A 20631-nucleotide genomic window follows, 5' to 3' on the forward strand; every position below is an offset into this window, starting at 1 on the left:
GCAGTATATAAATGTGAGTTGGTATAGTATTTGTAAGAAGAAAATGTTGTGGGGGAAAAAGATTTTTTTCTTTCCCCCTCTAGGCTTGAAAAAGGACTCTCACCATGTTGTAAAACCTATCCTTATTTGGATACCTTTCTATCATTTAACTGAGAAAACCCAACAATACCTGAAATTGAGATCTATCAGCTGTGTTTGGGTCCTGGAAAGGAACACCTGTATCTGAAACTTTAGCAGCAGGTGCTGCTATCTGAGTATTCACTGGCTCAACACCTCTCAAAAAAAATACTAAACCAAAAAACCGCCACAAACAAACAAAACACCCAAGAAAACAAACAAACAAGAGAGAATGCATGTGGGAAAGAAGAAAGAAATTAATCAGTCCAGATAACTATACAAAGTTCACAAGCAGGGAAATGAAGTTTCACAAAGGAGATTAACAAATATGCATGGTCATGTTTCCTAAAACTCTGCATCTGTACCAGGTCTTTTCAGCATAAATGGTGGTTTCTCTCTATGGTAGAAGTTTAGCTGAAGGGCAGGCTTGATCTGAAAAGTAACTCTGTAAAATGAAATTATGTGGGAGCCCACCACAATAGGGCTGGATCTTTAGCTGATGTACTGCTCGACTCCTCAATTTCACAAAGCTTGTGAGGAATTGCAGCACCAGGAAATGCATCATGTTGAGCTTTGGGGTTTTTTTCTTTCCATTTCATTACATAAATAAAGTCTTCATTGGGAAATATTAAAGTGCCAGCTTTTTTTTTTTTTGTATTTGTCTAATATATTTGCTGTGTTAGCGGCACCCACAACCCTCCACAACCATATCTTGATAGTTCTTTAATACAACTTTTTCATCAAGGTAGAGCATGGAAATAGCACTCAGTTCTGTCGGCACACAGCAAGCCTTGGGGATTTTGGAATTCACTGAATTGACCAAAGTCTGAACAATGGCACAGCTGTAGGGGTGGGAAGGGGACAAGGGTGTTACATCTATTGCAAAGGCTCGTTTGGGGAGCTGGAAGTCTGGGTGGGCACATCCTGGCTTGCGTGCACCCCACAGACCAAGCGCTGCATTTGTTGTACCTAAATAGACCCGTCTCTAATGTTCTCTGTCATGGTAGATGCTTCTTAGTTTGTGACCTGAGGTGCGCTGACACTAGAGATGCAGCGGGAGCAGGCCTGAATGCGGTATTCAAGGGCAGTGGGCTCTGCAGAGGGGTATTTATTCGGTTCTTGGGCTGATGAGGCATGAACCATAACCAGACCTTCATGGATAACACTTTGAGGGCTTTATTCCCCGTATTCTCCAGGGTGCTGGCTGAAAGAGAGCCAGATCTGCCTTGGTGAGTAATCTCTACATGGGGAAGGTCTGAGGCTCTGGTGTGGGTGCCAGTGCATTCAGGGGAACGTGTTACAAGTGCTTCAGTGTTGTCTTTTGGGACCTCATGGAAACAGATAGGAAGGCAGTCAGTGCCCCAGCAGCTCCTGATCCAAGTAGACTGAGAGATGACAAATTAGAAGGGGAAACGTGTATTATGGCCAAGAGAATGGAAGACTGTGAGAGCCTATTTATATTTAAAATCAGGGAGGGGAAAACCTACAAGACCCTCTTGATATCAGATCAGAGTATATGCATGGCTCCAGAAGAACCACAAACACGCTTCTCCCTTTTAAAGGCTCATCACCCTAATATAGAAAGCTCCTGGAGATAACGCGAAGCTGGGCATACAGTACAGCCTATGCTCCAGGCACAGGGAGTAAGTGTTGAGGCAAGAAATGACTTTTTCCTGGCATGACCCACTACAGATTGAACTGGAATGGCAATTAGAAGTTGAAGTGCTCATTTAATGTCAGTGATGTGTAAACTATGTTGCCATTGTTATTTTAGTGCTGATTTACATAATTGGCATACCCTGAAGTCACACTGCACGCACTTTCAGTTCATGCTAAAGACTTGCAGGAAGTCATAAAATTAAACATTATCTGTGCTGGAATGCAACGGAAAAGTAACTAAACTTCTGAAGGATTTCACCTCGCTCTGTGTCACTTCTCCTGCCATATGCACTGTGTCGAGTGAAAATCAGGTTACCAAGTGTTGGGAGTTGTAGGTGCGAAGGAGCTTTCCCAGCTCTTTAATTACGCTGGTGCAGTTCTAAGGTGGTTTGTTCTGCCGGTGTGTAACTCCCCGTGTGAGCACCTTATCCTGCAGTGACATCTCGCTGGTACGGCTGAAGTCATTGTAACTAGTGACCGGAAAGGCAGGAGGTGGTGGTCCATGGGGGGAATTATTCCAGCCCAGATGTGCTGAATTCCTGCCCAAAATCGGTGGTTTTCCTACACGGAAAAGTCATAAGATGGAGGGAAAAGGCCGCTCCCAAAGGAGGAGCTGGTAATGGAGCTGTCTCAGTTGTTATTGCTTTAAATCCTCCTCCGCAGTAATTCAAGGTGTCAAAGGCTGGCTGTGTCTTTTGCAAATGAAGCCCCTGAGAGGTATTTGGAAGAGAAGGTGCAGCACAGGGTGCTGGCCGGGCCGGGAAGGAGCCTGCCACAGCACCGGGACCCAGCTAACGACGGCGTGCGCCGGCTTGGGCTTGGGCTTCGGCGGGACCCTGAGCTGCTGGGTCCGGCAGGGCTGCGCAGGGCGGGCCGGGCCCTAGCGCGGAGCCCGAGCGGACAGGCAGGAGACGGGCAGAGGGCTGCACCCCTGCCACAAGTTACTGAATCGTATCGGGACGAAAAGATCTGCCGCTGTCACCAAAGGGAGCGAGGGACGTAGCTGGGATGGGGACCCGATAGCACCGAGTGCGGGCCTGCTGCCTTCACCCTGGCCGCCGCCGCCCTCCCCCGTGCCCGCCGTAGAGGCGATGCGGGAGCCGCAACGGGCTGTCCGGGCTGCGAACCGGGGCAGCACCGGCTTGGGCACGGCCGGGCGCCCGCCCCACTGGCCCGGCCCGGCCCCGCCCCGGCGGAGCGCGACTCGGCCCCGGGACAGGTGCCGGGCGGAGGCGAGGGGCCGCGGGTGCTTTGCGACGGGGTTGCCGTTCCGGGCCCGGGGAGCCGCCGCATTTCCACCACTGGAGGGCAGCCACATCTTAAAATAAACCACCCCCGCCGCCACGGCACGGCCGGCCGGGGCTGAGCCCGCAGCCGGTGGCACGGCAGCAGCCCTCCCGGAGGAGACTGGCTCCTCCCGAGCCCGGGCGCTCCTCTGTGGGGCGGAGAGCGGGGGAACCCCCGCGTTCCCAGCCCTCGCCCCGCGGGGCACAGCCCCGGCACAGCCGGGCAGGGGAGCAGGCTCCCGCGCACTGCTGCTGGCGGGGGCAGAAACAGAAACTCCCCGATTTCAACCGCTTGTAAAGCGCCGGGATTCTCCCGGAACCTTACGTGACCTTCACACCTTACCACCTCGGCAGCCCCGGCCGGCCGGGGCACGGCGCTAATCCGATTTGCGGCGGCGGAGCCTGGGAGCGATCGGGGCCGCACAACGGGGCATTGTTCGGGCCAGGTCCGCGTCCTGCACCCGGGCGGCCGTGTCCCGGCCCGGCGGCGAGACACGGCCGCCCGGGTGCAGGACGCGGACTCGGCTCGGTACCGCTTGCCACCGGTGGCAAAGCTTAACGGGCCGGGCCAGCCCAGCCGCCCCATCCCTCGTCCCGGCGGCACTGCGACCCGGGCTGGGGCGGCTGCGGCAGCCACGGCCGGGCGAGGGAGGGAGCGGGCGAGAGGGAGGAGAGAGGGAAGGAGCGAGGGGAGGGAGGCGGCGTCTCCTTTAAAAAGCCGTGCGGGGCCGCAGCCCGCTCCCACAGGGCGGCTGTGATTGGCGCGGGCCCGCGAGCCTCCGGGGTCGTGACATCGCCGCGCAACAAAAAGCCCCGGCGGCGGCCGGGCACCCCCGGCAATGGTGCGGTGCGGTGCGGGAGGCGGCTGGCCCGGCGGGGCACCCAGCGCTGTCCCCTAGCGCGGCTCTCCACGCGGGCCGGCAGCAGGCTACTCCCCACCCTTTTTTTTTTTTTTTTTTTTTTTTTTTTTCCTTCTCTCCTCCCTCCTTTCTTCTTTTTAAGGGAGCGGAGAAAAGTCAAGCTTCATCTTAATGTTGCTGCGGGAGCCTCAGTAAATGTCCATTTGTCCGGTGCGGGTGATGCAAAGGACATTTTTTAAAAGGAGCCTTTTAACTCCATAGACACATAGGGACCCATTCACGGGCAGGCACACGCACACACACGCGAGGAGGAGGAAGAAGAAGAAGCAACAACTTTTCGATCGCTGCTTTTAAAAGGGAGAAGCCCTTCCCTGGCCGGGACTTGCCTTCTGCCTCTTCAACCAGCTGCTAAAAGTATGTTTCTGAGGCGGACTGTACTTCAGGGAACTTCTGTTTTCTGCTCGGCAGCTGTAGAGGAGCAGCAGCGAAGTTTGGAGTAACACCAAGTGATGCGGGAAAAACACCCCGAGAGCAGAAAACCCTCCTGCAGACACAACCCCTGCTGCTGCACACAGGTATAACTCCGGCGGTCGCAGATCCGCTGAAAGCCTCCTCCGCAGGATGACTCCGTGGGCCACGGCGGAGGTGCTAGTGCTCTGGAAGAGAGAGGGGGGACGGGACACTAATCATAACAATAATAATAATAATAATAATGATAATCCAGCGCAGAGTTTCACGGGGCAGAATATCATCCTGTGGGTTTGGCTAAGGACGTAGCAGGATTTGTATTTTCCTCCTTCCCCTTCTTCCACTCCGCCGAGGGAAAGCAGCCCTCCCTTCCTCTCCGCTGGGGGAAGCCGCTGCCCCACCGCCGAGCCGCGGCGCGGGGGAAGCGGAGCCGGCCCCGAGCCCCGGCGGCTCGGCGCGGCTCGGCGGGGGGGGGGGGGGGGGGAAGCACGGGGGTCGGGACGGGAGCGCAGCGGGGAGGTCGCCGGGCGCGTCGGCCGGGCAGCCGCCCCTTCCCTCGCCCGGCGCCGGGCGCTTTCCCTCGCCCAGCGGTCCCGGGAGGCCCGGGCCGGGCCGGCGCACACCTGCGCCCCGCCGAGGGCAGCGGCCCGGCCCCGGCCGCGCTGACAGCGGCCGCCCCCTCCGCCCCTTCACCTCCGCGCTCCTTTGTTGCGGATCGGATCGGCCCGCTCCGCTCCGCTCCGCGCCGCTCCCCCTCCCCGGCCCGGCCCGGCTCGCTCCCTTTGATCTCCTGCCACGGGGATCTGCCTGCCTCGCTGCGCCGCCGAGCACCTGAAGCGGCCCGACGGGGCCGCGGCGGGGGGGGGTCCTCCGGTGCCGGCCGGGCCGCGGCGGGGGGCCGCTCACCATGGCCCGCGCCTCGCCCCGCCGCGGGGGCCCGGCCGGGCGCCGGGGTGGGACCCACCTGCGGAGCGCCCCCGCCCGCCCCCCCCCCCCCCCCCCCCCCCGCGGCGCGCTCCCCCGGCGCGGTGTCCGCGCTGACTGGCTCCCATCGCCTCCTCCTCCTCCGCGCAGGTTGATCATGGTTGCCGCGACCCGCTCCCTCCTGGCGCTGCTGCTCTGCCAGGTGCTGCTGGGCGGCGCGGCCGGCCTCATGCCGGAGGTGGGCCGGCGGCGCTTCAGCGAGCCGGGCCGCGCCGCCTCGGCCGCGCAGCGCCCCGAGGACCTCCTCAGCGAGTTCGAGCTGCGCCTGCTCCACATGTTCGGGCTGAAGCGGCGGCCCAGCCCCGGCAAGGACGTCGTCATCCCCCCCTACATGCTGGACCTCTACCGCCTGCACGCGGGCCAGCAGCTGGGGCAGCCGCCGGCCCTGGGCTACCCGCTGGAGAGGGCCGCCAGCCGCGCCAACACCGTCCGCAGCTTCCACCACGAAGGTAGGGGCGGCGAGGGGGCCCTTCACGGGCACGGGCGGCGGTGTGGGGCCGCGGGACGGGCTGAGGGAGCGGAGGGGAAAGGGGAGGGTCGGAGGAGGAGCGTCGGGGCGGATTCCTCCCCGGGAGCGCCGAGGCTCGGCCGCCGGTAGCGCGGCGTTCGCCGGGTGCGGTGGGGCGGGCGGCTTCCCGCCGGCTGCGCGGCCACAGCCCCGGCACCGGGCTCTGGCGTCCCGCTCCGTCCGGCCAGAGCCGCCCCTTTCATTTACTTTTTTTTTTTTTTTTTTTCCACGCTAAAACCGAGCGGCCCCACAGCAAGCGTGCCCACAGATCGCTTTTCTTTGGCGAGGCGACAGAGCCGGAAAGCCTCCCTAAGGCGCGGCTGGGCCGGGGCCGCCGCGGAGGTTCCTAATCCTTATCTAATCCCCGTGAGAGATCAATGGAACAATCAATCGCGGCCTCCTCGGCCGGCCCCTCGCCCCGCCGTCGGGCAGCTCTTTAGCCCGGACACATGCTGTGCCCCCGCCCCCAGCCGCCAGCACCCGGGCTAGCGACAGCCCTGTGGCAAGGTTTTGGCTCTCACCTGCAGGTAACCTGGCCAAACGCAGCGCTGCAGCCCGGCAGCACCTCCGCCCCTCCTCACCTGCAGCCCACCGAGGCAGCGGGCCCTCTGGGACAGGCCCTCGCTGAGCAGCAGGGTGGGTTTCCCAGCTTATGTAGCAGTCGCGGTGGCATTAGCCACGGCATGGGTAGGCCCGTGGAGCTGGTGCCGCACGTGTCACTCGCGTGCTCTTTGGGAAACGTTTCCCCAGGTTGTAATTGTTCCTGGCTGCTAGACTCTGGTGCTGGCATGCAGGTGCCGTGGCCCTGCTGTAAAAGCAACGAAAACACAGTTTTCCATGCTTTTAACACAAAACTGTATCAAGAAGTTCATTAGTATTTAATGTTTCTGATGGATAAAGCAGCTGGCCTTGGAGAAGCGGATGTGCTGTTTAGTAGAAAGCCTTATCGTGAGAAAGGAGATGAATGATGAAACTTAACCTCTCATTGTTTGTATTTCCCTACGTGGAAAGTAAACACCTAGTAGTGAACGGGGAGAAGCCAGCACATGGGTCATTCACGTTAAACCTGAGCATGGTAGGCAAGGGGCTACACAAGAGAGGAGCCAAAAGGGCAAAGTTTATAGGTTTTAGGCAAATGTAAAAAGGCTGCAGTTTCAAGCAGTCATACTGTTACAGCAAAGACTGGTTTTGAGATAAAAGCTATTCTATAATTTTCACAAAATTAAGAAGAAAGTCAGTGTGAGTCCATTATTTCACCAAGATCTCACTCGGTATTACTGGCTTCTTAAAAGCAGAAGGACCACTCAAAACATCTGTGTATTGACAAGTATTGGTCTGGTCCTGAAATACCATAAAGCTGAGCCTTACCTTATGCAAAAAGATGTACTGGATCCAACGAGGAATGCTTACGTGACTAAGAACTGCTAACAGCAGTTATGGCTTCCCCTTAGAAAGTGAATGTTTCTCCACAATGCTTAGCACCAAAATTAAAAACCATCATTTGAGAGAGATTTGTTTTGGCAAATACTTTTAATTTCTTCCACGTTTGCAACAGTAACACACTTCTTAGCAACCCTAGATGTATTTTACTCCCTCTGGAGCTTCATTCAGTTATTTGTTGACTCAAAGGTGAGAATGGCCTGGGGTTTAGTGACTTGTTAAATTTGGGGTTTTTTTGTGGTTTAGAAAACCTGTTGTTCAGAAGTGACTTTTGTTTCATTATCCCTTTACCATTCACCCCTTTCTAGCAGTTGAACCTTCCTGCCATTCTTCATGGCCCTTTTGGGTAAATACTAGGGTGTGCTTTGTACAGTGCCATTACAGATGTTGAGTTCACTGCCTGTAATTAAGATGTGTAAGTCACCTAAATTGTGAAGTAATATTTTTCAGAATGGAGTTTAAGGAATTGGTATTAGAGCCATGTTCTTGAAAACAGCAGAAATGCAATACTTACACTAAGTCTTCAATTGGTTTTAATGATTCTCATCAGACACCCACAAACTATAGGGCTTGATTTTTTTTCTCACTAATGTCCTTGAATTCCAAAGTAATGCTGCATGGTTCTTGCCACTTATTGTAACCACCTGGAATGCAAAGGGCACCAGTATTCAATCAAAATGTGTAACAGTGAATGAAGCAGTCTTAGCTTCATGCTAGACATGCTGGCGTAAATAAACAGAAAGAGAAGGGAGATGGTATTTTCTGCCTGAAAGTCTTTCAGATCTTGTATGTCACATGCGTTAGCTGTCACTTGAAAGTTGCCAAGAGCAGGCTATCTGAGGGGTTTGGTTGCATGTCTCAGCTACTGATTATTTTTTCTCTCTTTTTTTTTTTTTTAATTTATTTTCCCTGTTTAATCAAATTAGAAGTTTTGGAAGAACTGCCAGAAACAAGTGGGAAAACAGCACGGCGTTTCTTCTTTAATTTAACTACCATCCCTAATGAGGAGTCTATCACCTCAGCTGAACTCCAGATTTTTCGGAAGCAGGTGCACGGAGCCTTTGAGAACAACAGCAGCTACCATCACCGTATTAATATTTATGAAATTATAAAGCCAGCCACAGCCACCTCTAAGGACCCTGTCACAAGACTTTTGGACACCAGGTTGGTGCATCATAATGCAAGTAAATGGGAAAGTTTTGATGTAACGCCAGCTGTTTTGAGGTGGATTGCACATGGACAACCTAATCATGGGTTTGTGGTAGAGGTGGTTCACTTGGACAAAGAGAACAGTGCCTCCAAGAGGCACGTTAGGATTAGCAGGTCTTTACATCAGGATGAAGATAGCTGGTCTCAGCTCAGGCCATTATTAGTAACGTTTGGGCATGATGGCAAGGGACACCCGCTTCATAAAAGAGAAAAACGTCAAGCGAAACACAAACAGCGTAAACGCCACAAATACAGTTGCAAAAGGCATCCGTTATATGTGGACTTCAATGATGTGGGGTGGAATGACTGGATTGTCGCCCCGCCGGGGTATAGTGCCTTTTACTGCCATGGGGAATGTCCTTTTCCACTGGCAGATCATCTAAACTCAACAAACCATGCCATTGTTCAGACTTTGGTCAATTCAGTGAATTCCAAAATCCCCAAGGCTTGCTGTGTGCCGACAGAACTGAGTGCTATTTCCATGCTCTACCTTGATGAAAATGAAAAAGTTGTATTAAAGAACTATCAAGATATGGTTGTGGAGGGTTGTGGGTGCCGCTAACACAGCAAATATATTAGACAAATACAAAAAAAAAAAAGCTGACACTTTAATATTTCCCAATGAAGACTTTATTTATGTAATGAAATGGAAAGAAAAAAACACAACTATTTTGAAAATATATTTATGTCTACGAAAAAGTTGGGAAAACAAATATTTTAATCAGAGAAATATTCCTTTAAAGATTTTAAATGTATTTTAGTTGTACATTTTATATGGGTTTAACCCCAGCACATGAAGTATAATGGTCAGATTCTTATTTTGTATTTATTTACTATTATAACCACTTTTTAGAAGAATAGCTAATTTGTATTTATATGTAATCAAAAAGAAAAAAATATAGGGTTTGTACATAATTTTCCAAAATTGTAGCTGTTTCAATTGTGTGTATTTAAGTTGAAAAGAATACATGGAAGGTTACTATGGCAAAGTGCATAGCACATTTGCTTTCTGCTGTGCTACTGTTAAGGTCACAAGTTCAAGTCCAGAAAAAAGTGGATAATCCACTCTGCTGACTTTCAAGATTATATTGTACAATTCTCAGGAATGCTGCAGGGTGGGCTGTCCAATCCATGAGAACTGGCATCCTCTTTAGGTGGAACATTTGGATAAGAACCAGACGTTGCTGATCTAGTATAAATACTGCTATTCCCAACTAATTTGCAGTGTGAATATAAGAAGGGCCAATAGAAATCCTATGGGAGGTGGGGGTGGGGGAAGAGTGAATCCTTTCTAGACCTACAGAAAAGTGAATGTTTGATGTTTCCTTTAAAATTCCTTCCTTTAAAAGTCCTGGCCAAATATAAAATAATAAAAACTAAAATGTCATCTTTTTTTTTTTTTTTGTGATTATGTATGCTAAAGAGGAATAACTTATTTGTACCGGCCCTTGTCTTTAACAGTTGGAAAAGCATTGCATACTTCCTCGCCTCAGATGAGAGCTCACTTCTGTGGAGTGTTGTAGTGAAATTAATCTTCAATTTTTGCCCTACATACAGCAAGCTGTTGTCATATGCAGCCTCGTATCTAACCTCAGCTGATGGTCTTGCTGTTTTGCAGATTAGCTTGTCTTCCTTTCCAGGGTTTTGTGTTTGAAAGCTTTTTTTTTTTTTCTCCTTTCCCAAATGTTTAAATCTATTTCAGATAATAAATGATAGAACTCTGATATTTCTTTCTGAAAAGTCCAATCTGTGAGAAGAAAATGGTACACTTGTGCAGTCATCACAAGGATAACTTGTGCTTACATCTTGTTTTTTTAATCCTTCATGTAAGGGGCAAAACCATGATTTGTTCTTGGCAAAGGCAGCATTGAAGCTAATGCTTACTGTGCCCGTTGTGCGTTAAAAGACTGGTATGGCAGTCAGGTGACTAGCTGTAGAACCACACAGTGGCTGGGTTGATTGTTGAGTGAAAGTTGTGCTGAAGTGGTAGAGTGGGAAAGTAGCTTAAATTGGCTTTTTGGTGATCTGCTGAAAAGTGCATTGAAGCTGGGAACAGAATGAAATTGTGATAGGCTGCTGGTGGTAGGTTCCTGCCTATTTCAGGAGCTCTCCACTGTATTTAGTGGATCAGTGATGACTCTGTGCTGATACCTCCAGAGATGTCAGAACCACCTTGTGCCCTGTTGTGGATCAATTTCTGGATTTGGTGAACTGAGGTAGTACTTCCTAAAGCCATGTGTACAGTTGGCCCATTAGAGACCTCTCTAAGTCAACTCTGGGAGCCTCTGATTTGGGCCTCCTACTAGCCTAACTTTTTACTAACAGAAACCTCCTATTTCTCATGGCCCTCCCCAAACACCTCCTTTTTTACCAGAATCATCTGAGTTTCAGCAAAGGTACTAGATAGGTTTGTTGATCAGAAAGGCTAACTTCAGGATGTCTTGCAGGTCTTCTCATAGAACAATTCTCTACTGCTAATGGTCACAAAAAGCAATGGGTACAGAGAGGAGGAGAGAAAAACTAATTTCCTCTTGGCTGCTTCTGTTTTTCTCTTGTGAGCTTAGAAATATCTTAGGCTAGCTGTTAAGTTTCTGTGGCAAGACAAAACTTACCTATTTCTTTGTACCAGCAGTATTTTTAATAGCTATTAGAGAATAATCCATCACTGTGCAGTTTGGCTCTGCTTATTTTTGAGAGGTAGCTGGTGATAGTGGTCATGCTGATACTACGTATCAGCCTATGAGTTCACTGGGCGGACAGCCTCTGTTTTGTTTTTCAAAAGACCGATGCTGTTTTGTTGGCTAATACTTTTAGGGGGGAGTGTAATATGTGCACAAGTTTAGTTTGCCTTTTGCTGGTTGACAGCTTTACTGGTGATGAGTAAGTTTATGGCTGTTGCTTTGGCAAGGCTGTCAGTCGGAGGATGTGCCACATTGAAAAGTTCTGCAAGAATTCATTGATTAATTGTGATGCATGGTTGTGCCAGTGGTCACAGCAGTGCTAGTGTACTGTATAACCTGAGATTGCAAAAGCTGGACTTAAAGTGCTGAAAATTGGAAGATTGCACCATTTCTATAAGCAGGAAAGGTATGATCCCAAACCTGCTGAAATCAGCAAAGATTCCATGGCTCTTCTAACCAGCTCCTAAACTCCAGTGTTGCAAGGCTTAAGTTTCACGGTTCCTAGCCCTTCATGTGTAACTAGATTGAGGGAGGCTTTGTACGGAGTGGTGACTGCTTTACTTGTCCTGTAAGGCATGAGAACACGTTGATGCTAATCTTGTTTAAAAAAAATTGACTACTGCACTTGTCTGTGCATGAGCAGTAGCTGGCTCATGGCGTGATGCCGTATTCCTTGTGAAGGTAAACCTCCTTGCTTGACAAAGAATTGCATCCTTAGTAAAATACACTGTGAGACCAATGTATAATCGTAAACCTGTTAAGACCCACTCTCGTAAGCGTTTCTATACCTGCTTAGGCTTAGTCACAGAATCATCAGTTCCATGCTGATCTTGAGGAGGAAATATGCATGTGTCAAGCTCAGCATGTCAACAAATTTCTGCAGAATTTGTTTTGTAATGTATCTTTAAATCCTTAACCCTTAACCTCTCCAGATTGGAGATGTGAGTGTGCTGCATTGAAGAGTTTGGTTAGGATTTAAAATTCAAGAAACAACAAACTTTCATACATGAGTAGTAAAAAGTTCTTCTAGAGATCAGTTGGAGTCCTGAACTCTGCTAAATAGGGTTGATGATCAGACAGTCCTGAAAGGTTTGGGCTTTCTGACATCTGAGTCTGGTAATGACTGCTAAATAATCCTAAATAGTAAAGGTATGCTGTTACCACAGTACTCCAGTACTTACTAGTGTTGTAGTACTCTACGAGAAGAGATTAGCTCCTTTTTTCTCCTTAAGAGGAGAAAAAGCACAAGATCTCGAAGGCAAAATTGCCTTTGTTGCCTTATAGCCGGTTTCCCCTAAACATATTGCTTCTAGGCACTTATATAATCTATATAGGCAGAGATTGTGATAGATAATGTCACCCTTTGTGCATTTCAGATAAGCATCTCTCTAAACACAAATGTGATCAGCATCTCTCCTTGTCCTTTTGAGACTCAGTAACAGCTTTGTCGAGTGGCTTGATAATTTTTGCGCAAAATTCAGTTGGACTTCTGTGGTCAGCAACATGTAAAAATGACGTGGGAAGATCTTCAGTTGAGGTAAGCTCTCCCGAGAGCATTGGCCATTTTCACCGAGCAGGATCTGCTCTGCTGCGCTAACCTGGGCTCATCATGATCAGGCATTGAGACCTTTTCTGCTCAGATGATAATGGGGTTTGGGTGTCCACAGACTATCACCTGCTTCCCCCACTGCCAGGCAGGGAGAGGTCTCGCTTGTGCAATCAGTACTGATGAGGCTTGGAGAGGAACATGATTTATTGTACTCTAAGCTTTGAAGAACGCGCTCATCTGGACTGCATTTATATTAGACCCACTTTGCTACACTATTAGAAGAGGATAATTATTGAACTATTTTATTGTACAGCTATTCCTATTTTGTTGATTTTTGGGGTTTTTTTTATTGATTTCAGGAGGCAGCTAATTGCCATATGGCAGCTTGATGTTAATGTTTTATGAAGATCAGGAAACAAAAGTTTATGAAAAGCTTTTGTATAGTAACTGCAGAGTTTCAAGAACTGTTTTATACTTCCTGACAGTGCAGGTCTGGCTTAATGGTTTGTTTTTATTGCTTAAGAGTGTAAACCTTTCTTTAGCCGATGTGTGGAAATTATATCCTCATCCCGCATTACGCATTTCTCATTGCTCATTACTCATTCCCTGCTTTCATTTCTGCCATCTGTAATCAGAGCTTTACTGTTTCAACTGCATGCAAAATGCTCCTATCCTTTGCACAGTAAGATACTTTTCCTTAGCACTCACCCACCCTTTAAAAAAAAAGGGGAGGGGGTGGGGGGGAAGGGGAAAAAAAAAAAGGAGGGTAGGAAAAGCCTACTGTGTCTATATTGTTTTTCTCTGTTTTGGGTGGAGTCTGTCTTAGATTCTGGTTGCTAGATGGTTTCTGTAGTAACAAGCAGAGAAAAAATCCAAGACTGAAAAGGCACTTTTAAAGGTGCCATATCTTGCCTGAAGTATTATTTATCTAATTATGGATATGGAATGTTTCTCTTCTTTATATTAAGGCTACCCCTTTTGGTAGGGCAGACTGCTGTTTTGAGAACTTGATTTGTTGTGTTCTTATAACATGAGAACATGAGAGCCATGAATTTTGCTCCCAGTTGACTTAAGCTGCTCAAAATAATGATGAAAAGCCAAAGGCATTAAAATGTATTTTTAAAGACGTTATAAATGGTTGTTACAGGCACAAACCACTTTGCTTTTTAGTTACATGGGAAAGGTTCAGAAGGACACTTGGATTTTACAGATTAGTATGTAAGGAGGGTGCTGGGTAAAAGTGGCAGTCTTTTATTTTGTTAGACTGCTATATACAAGGAAGAAACTCCAGCTCCTTCAGAATCTAATATTACTCAGTTGTACTCCACATTTTTTGTTTATTTCTCCTAAGATATTTTGCAGGCACGTGAGAAAGTAACAGTTTGTGTGCCCTTTACATTTGCCTGGCTTGGACACAAAAAAGAATTCAAAAATTACTTTAAGATTACTTCTTTCCTGTCTCTGCAGTACTAATCCTTCATTACCTGTATTCCTGACAGCCTTGTCTGCAACAAGCAGTAATGGTTTCCTAAGGTGGAGTTTCCTCTCTTTTTGGAATCTAGTCACCTGTCCGTGCCCTCTGGGATTTAGCAACCTTCTGTCCACAAGCCTTGTGCCATGGTCACTTAGAAAAGCAGGTACACTGGTGTTGTCCTGGTTCTGTGTCCTTTACAGAGACAGATTTGTCCCTGCCTTCAGCAAGAATCTCCATTTGGGAAGGGTCTGAAGGCTTGCTCCCGCTGTGTGCAGCAGGAGACACCTCGTAACACCAGGGACCATGTTTGTAACTTGCCAGAAGTCTGAGGGCCAGAGCTCATTTACATCTGTATTTACATAGTGCTGTGAAGGCAGTCAGCTGCAATACCTGCCTGGGCTTGTGTTGCCCTTGATAGATGAACAGAGGCTGAGAGTTGTTGGACTTCTCCAGAGGTAGGAAACTTGCAGTGGGTCAGCTTGGTTCTCAGCTCATAAGGTGGGGTAGTGAGATGTATTTTTGCTCTTCACAGTTCATTCTCCTACAGGCTTCTGCAAAATGTGCCTGGCTGCCTGCCCTTATAGAAAGAGGACCAGAGCCGCTGGGTTAGGTCTGCAGTTGGGTATATTGGCTTACCTCCAGGAAAGAAGCAGATTGGTGCCTTTTTAGCTTGAAAAAAGGCAAGGATTTTCGTGGGAAGGAAGTTGTAGGTGAGGGAAGTGGGGAAGGACCCTCCAGGCGTTTGAAGCTGAAAGTGTTAAAAGTTTCTAGAGGGACTTCAGGTAGAGAGATCAGAGCAGCGAATTGATAACATTCTGAAAGTTCAGGTTCCCACAACAGCTGGACTGTGGCAGATTTACAATTTAATGAGGCTGATAATCCCATTAGAGATTAAATTAAGAAGGTTTTTCTGGGAGATCACCAAGAAAATTATGAATATTGTACTGTAGCTTGGGTCGTAATGCCGAGGCGGTGGAGAGCTGACATGTGCTTCTTGCACTGCAGGATACTGTTTCATTCAGTGTGTCTCATTAAAACAGAGCGTTCAGCTCCAGCAGTGTTTCACTACAAACAGAAGCAAATGTATTATTATTATTATTACTACTACTGTTATTACTATCATCATCATCATCCTGGAAACAACATGCAGATTAAAAGATGGAAATATCAACCAGATCTGCAAATCAGCACAGCTCTACTGACTTCGTTCTCAGGCAATCTGGTCCTTTTTATTAAAGCAAATCCTCAGAAGGCAGAGTGGCCATGTATGAAAAATAATGTATTTAAGGTAACTATTGACATAACTCCAGTAGCTTGGAACTTGCACAAAACCCTTTTTTTATGACATCCTGCACACCCTAGTGATGGGAAAGTGTTGTATGGAATAATGACTCTGTAACCACAGACTTCAAAAGTATAGAATGTCTGCGGCATGATGGAAATAGCTGTTTCCACATCAATAATATACACACAGGCATATTGAAGCTTAATTGCAAGGCCAATGGTGATGGAAGGGGGAAGGGATATCTGCCTACAGCTGCACCAAACACAGGGGCTGAGCAGAATGCCTTTGCTTTACAGCCAGAAACAATGATTCATTTCATTATAATCTTGACTTTTGCATTTTTCTCGTGACTTATTGATAACTTTGTATGGGACTTCATAGACCAAGGGAGTTATTGACTCCTTAGGAATTAGGAAGAGAGACAGGGTATATATTATTTCTTATAAATGTCACTCTGGCTGTTGTTTTAAATTATTCTATTTTAAGGAAAATACTAATGATTTTTTTCTGCTTACATTTTCTGTCTTCCTTTGAATGAAAAAATCTTTCACTTAAAAGCAGTTTCTCATTTAAGAGCCTGCTTTTTTGTCTATTTTCATGAAAAAGCCTGGTCTCCTAGTTGACATCATAATGTTAACATGAAGGCAGTTTTGATGTCACAAACTGTTACTGTTGGATCGAGTCCTAATGCACATGGAAACTGTTTTCCCAGCCCTGGCACTGAAAATAAAAGGTGGGCCCAATAGCTTTAAGTGAAAAATGAGTGGGTTTGTACTGCAAAATACTGGTGTTATTGATACTCTCTTATTCCTGTTGTTCAAGACCTATGTTACTGGAATGACAAGTATGTTCTCATTTTACTGCTTTCAGTGTACAGACTATTGGCATCTTGGAGAATTACTTTAAAGCTTCCTCTTCTGGAATCTCTTGAGGATGCCATGTAGCCTGATATTCTTAGAAGGAAAATTTCCTCATGCTTTCTGGGGAGAAGCCTCAGAATGCCACCTTGAGACTCAAAGCTCAGAAAGAAATAGAATTGAATCTCTCTTCTTAACCATTGGTATTTTTAAAATCCATCAACATTTTTGGTTATTTAAGATTAGCAGTAGCCCATGTTGTAGATGATGTTATTACTGAGGGGAGGATCAAAGACTAATTGATTCATATTTCCTGGTCTGGTGCTTTTTTTTTTTGTTTTGGTGTGTTTTTTGTTTGGTTATTTTTTTTTAGAAATGGTTAATTGTTAACTACTTCTTGACGTGCTGGGCAAAGAAGTCTCCCAGGTTTGCAGATGAAAAGATTTTCATCTTTGAAAATATAACCCAAATGTACCCTAGAGGGCAGAGTCATTTAGAGAGAGATCCTGCACACCTGCTGAGTTACTGATTCATGCTCACTGCAGAGTTCCTCGGTGAGAAGGACCAAGCCCTGGGAAAATGGTGTTGGGAGCGTAGGTGGAGCCTTCTGGTTTTTGTCAGCAGCAAAGTGGTCTGTGACTCTCCTGTGTGCAGGTTCTGACAAATGAAAAAAAAACCCAACAAAACAAAAACCATTTAAAAAAACCCAGTAGTTTGCGAATAAATCCGTGTAACCCAGTAGGCCATTCTGCTGGCAGGTAGCTATTGTGGCTCTTGCCTGCTGCAGGGTCTTAGTCTTGTCTTGAGGGTTAGATTTAATTTTCAAATAGAAGCATTTTAACTTACATTTTATATCAAAGGAAATAAACCAGGTGCTGCCCTTTCCAAGAGCCTTCTAGTCTTGAGACCCGAGCCATGCAGTGGGTTGCTGCCAACTTTTCCATCGAACTGGTGAGGAAAAATTGTTGTCAGGCCTTTCTCTATAAGCCTGAGTGTCTGGGAAGGATCTGGGAAGGTCTTTCCAGCTCCTCTTGTATGTGAGTACTTCCTTCAGGGTTTCAGGCTCCATTCCTGTCTTTACCTCATTCATCTGAGGAGGGGGAAAAAAAGAAAAGGGTCAAATACTGGGACACTTTGAAGAGTGTGCCTTTACCAAGCTTTGGTTTTTCTCTCTTCCTGGAACTCTCATTACATGATCCTGGTTTTCTGAGCCAATTGTTAGCCCGAGGCTAAATCCTTAACCTTGGGCTAGATAACAAAAGCACAGCTGAGGTGATCTTGACTCCTTAAAAAAGGCTGTCTAGTCTTTGATGCACTCAGAATGAGACGCATAATTCATTTTTGTTCCAAAGGTTGTTCTTAGCATGGGAAATGAGCAACCTCCATGATAAAAACTCAGCATGTTAAGAGTGTGTGTGTGTGTTTTATGTTGATCTCTGTCTTCCATTGCATTACACATCCTGGAGGGTGTTGGTGTGTCAGGGATCACCCATGATTGAATCCTATCTGGGAGGTTCTGCTTTGTGTAACTACATCCGTTCATGCTGAGGCCCAAAGACTTTGTGCCAACGATAGGAATCAGCATTTGGAAAATGTAGCTTTCTGACCTGCAGGTTTAAATGAGAGGAGTATGTAATTGGAGTGTGTAAGTGGAGCTCAAGATAAATTAAGCTGAGATCAAGTTTATTAATGAATATCAAAACTGGCTTGTTGGGTACAGCCCTCTTCTTCTATGCAAAGACCCCAGAGGCATGAGAAAGGCCAATGAGTGTCATACAGGGCTAATGTCTGGCAGGGCTCTGCACAGAAGCTCTTCTGTCTTTATGGTGTGGAGGCCTCCCCATCAGGTTCTTTCTGAGTTTATCCTTTGGGAGAGGACTCTTCCACTGTATGCTCTAATGCTGAACTCTTGGTGCTACTCTGAATAACTCTGAGGGTCTGGTTTGTACTGTAGGCTAGCAAGCCTGATGGGAAGAAACAGCATCACTGGTGGCTGTAGTGTCGAGTTGGCCTGGTCACGGAAGGCAGTGGAATTCACAGTTTAGCTGATAGCAACAAGACAGGCTGTGATGGCTAAACCTGCTAAAAGGCAGTGTTGCTAGTCAAATACTGCATCAGAAAGAGAAGGCAATGTAGCAGCAGGGCCACCAGGCCAAGGGCAGGAGAGACAGCAAACTTTGCTGTGGAACTGGAGCGCGCCATTGGAAAAGTCTCTCACTGTCCTTGTGCACTAATTAGCAAATAGCTTTTCCCTGCATCATAGGTGTTTTGTAGTGATATGTGCCTTAAAGAATTTGGAGATGCCCAAATGTGCTGCTGTTTATCCTGTAGGGTAGAGATAGATAGCTGCATTATATGGCATAATAACAGGTTTCGTCCGCTGGTAACCAGTTTGCATGTGGACCAGGTCTGGCCAGTATTAAATTGGAAAGCAAAGATGACTTTGTGATTAAGGTGCTGGAGTGGGACGCTGGAAATCTGGGTTCAGGTTGTGGGTCAGCCATAAACTCCCTGTGTGACCTTGAGCAATATAATTATTCCGAGACTTCAAAGGTATCGAAACAATTTGGACACCCATTTTCCAGTCATTTTAATTAACTGGGATGCTTTGAAATGCTCAGCTTTAATCTCTCTGTGCCCAAGATTCTCATTTGTAAAACCAGGATAATAATATTTCCCTGTGCATGAAGAGGATGTGTGCGTTAATGATTGGGAAGTGTGCAGCTACTCAAAATGCAGCAGATACGGAGCTTGAAGGTTTAGTGAGGAGGGAGCATGTTGAATTTTGCAGGCGTGGGGCTCAAATACATATATAGGTGCTGCACACAGGGCAAACATAGCCTATTTCAGTGAGATTTGTTTATATGTGGGCATAAACTGGGGGATAGTTACTTATCATGATATATTACTGTCATATTAGTTCATGGGAGATAAATGTCACTGCAAGTAAACCGCAACCAAAATATTTACTGAGAGGAACTGCTCATTTATTCAGTATTTCATTTAGCTCCATAACAACATCTTGCTGTTTCTTTAGTGTCTTGCCATTCTTCAATAGTGAATATTAAACTTTTATAAGATGAAATGACTAGTTATTAACATTTTCATTTCTGTAGCTTTACTTCATAACAAGCCATACTCCTTTCACATCACCTACAGTTATGTCCCTTTGCCTGGTGTTATGTGATTGTGTAATGAAAAGCCTGTAAGGCACATAGGCAGAGGGAAGGGTTAAAAGAGCCAAGGGAGTCTTTAATTCCTTCATTTTCTGACTTCTGTGGGTTTAATACACAATCTTAACATTCCATTAGTAAGTGGTTGCATTTTTTTCTTTTTAACTTAAGAGATTAAAGGTTCCTTCAGATTTTACATTTTTTCACTACTCTCTTTACTCATGTCAGTTTGTGCGCTAGGCAGGCAGGAAATGAGAAGCTATCCTCGCTAACCATCGATGCTACTCTACTACCCAGAGCCAAGTGATGGATGTCTAGGAGATGCCTGTCTGCAGGGAGCTGCTTTTCCCAAAAGAATGGCTGATCAGGGTACAGAAATGTTTCAAAGGCCCTAGAACTTGTGTTCGTCACTGGCCTTCGAGAAGGCAATCACCCAGAGCCTTTAAGTGCTTTGCAGACTGCATGCAAAACACTGTACAGTGTTATATACTGTCCGAACATCTGATCCTGCTTGTTGCAAAAGTTACTGATTTGTCAGTGGTAAATATATGTTGAAATGAGGTTTTGCTATTTAAATATGAAGGAAAAAGATGACTGCTACTCTAAACAGCTTCCACTGAATCAGTTGTGCCTGTGACTTCAGTACGAATCCATTGGCTTACTATAATGACTGCTCTCTAAGCAAGAAAATCTGACTCACTTCTCGTTAGCATTATGCTAGGAGTAACTTGCTATTTATCATCAGGCAGTCTCAAATCTGGCTGTCAAGATAGCTTTTCTCTTGAAATTTGATTTTCAAAGCAACCGTGAACGAAGTGGTGCTTTAATGTGCAGATATTTATGCTTGCGGGATAGGTGACCAAATATTTCTCAGTTGTATTTTTGAAGTCTGTATTATGAGCATCCAGAATATTGAATGGCAAATTTCCCTCTAAAACTTCAGTGGAATAAGATAGGGAAAACTCTGGTTGTAGTTTTCACTGAAAACCAACAATCAGAGTTATAAAGGATTTGGGATAGCAGCTGTTACTACCCAAGATTTGTCTATCTCTTTGATTTAATTTTTTACTGCAGTGAGCCC

General features: G+C 46.8%; 1 protein-coding gene across 7 annotated transcripts in view; it reads left to right on the forward strand.

The window, feature by feature from the left end:
• Positions 1-4357: 4357 nt before the first annotated feature.
• BMP2 (bone morphogenetic protein 2) overlaps positions 4358-20631 on the forward strand; it is a 142125-nt gene continuing 125851 nt past the window's right edge. For 6 of the 7 annotated variants that reach the window (XR_013931400.1, XM_080408212.1, XM_080408209.1 and 3 more), the window contains exons 1-3: positions 4358-4497; positions 5465-5823; positions 8249-8486. Coding sequence is in view for 6 of the 7 variants with exons in the window: in XM_080408212.1 (XP_080264338.1) it covers positions 5472-5823; positions 8249-8486 (590 nt within the window). In the remaining variant the exon portion in view is untranslated. Of the gene's footprint in view, positions 4498-5464; positions 5824-8248; positions 12583-20631 lie in introns of those variants that run through there. The other variant, XM_080408208.1, reaches the window with a different exon arrangement.

The sequence above is a fragment of the Falco punctatus genome (assembly GCF_963210335.1).
Source record: "Falco punctatus genome assembly, chromosome: 12".
NCBI classification, from domain to species: Eukaryota; Metazoa; Chordata; class Aves; order Falconiformes; family Falconidae; genus Falco; species Falco punctatus.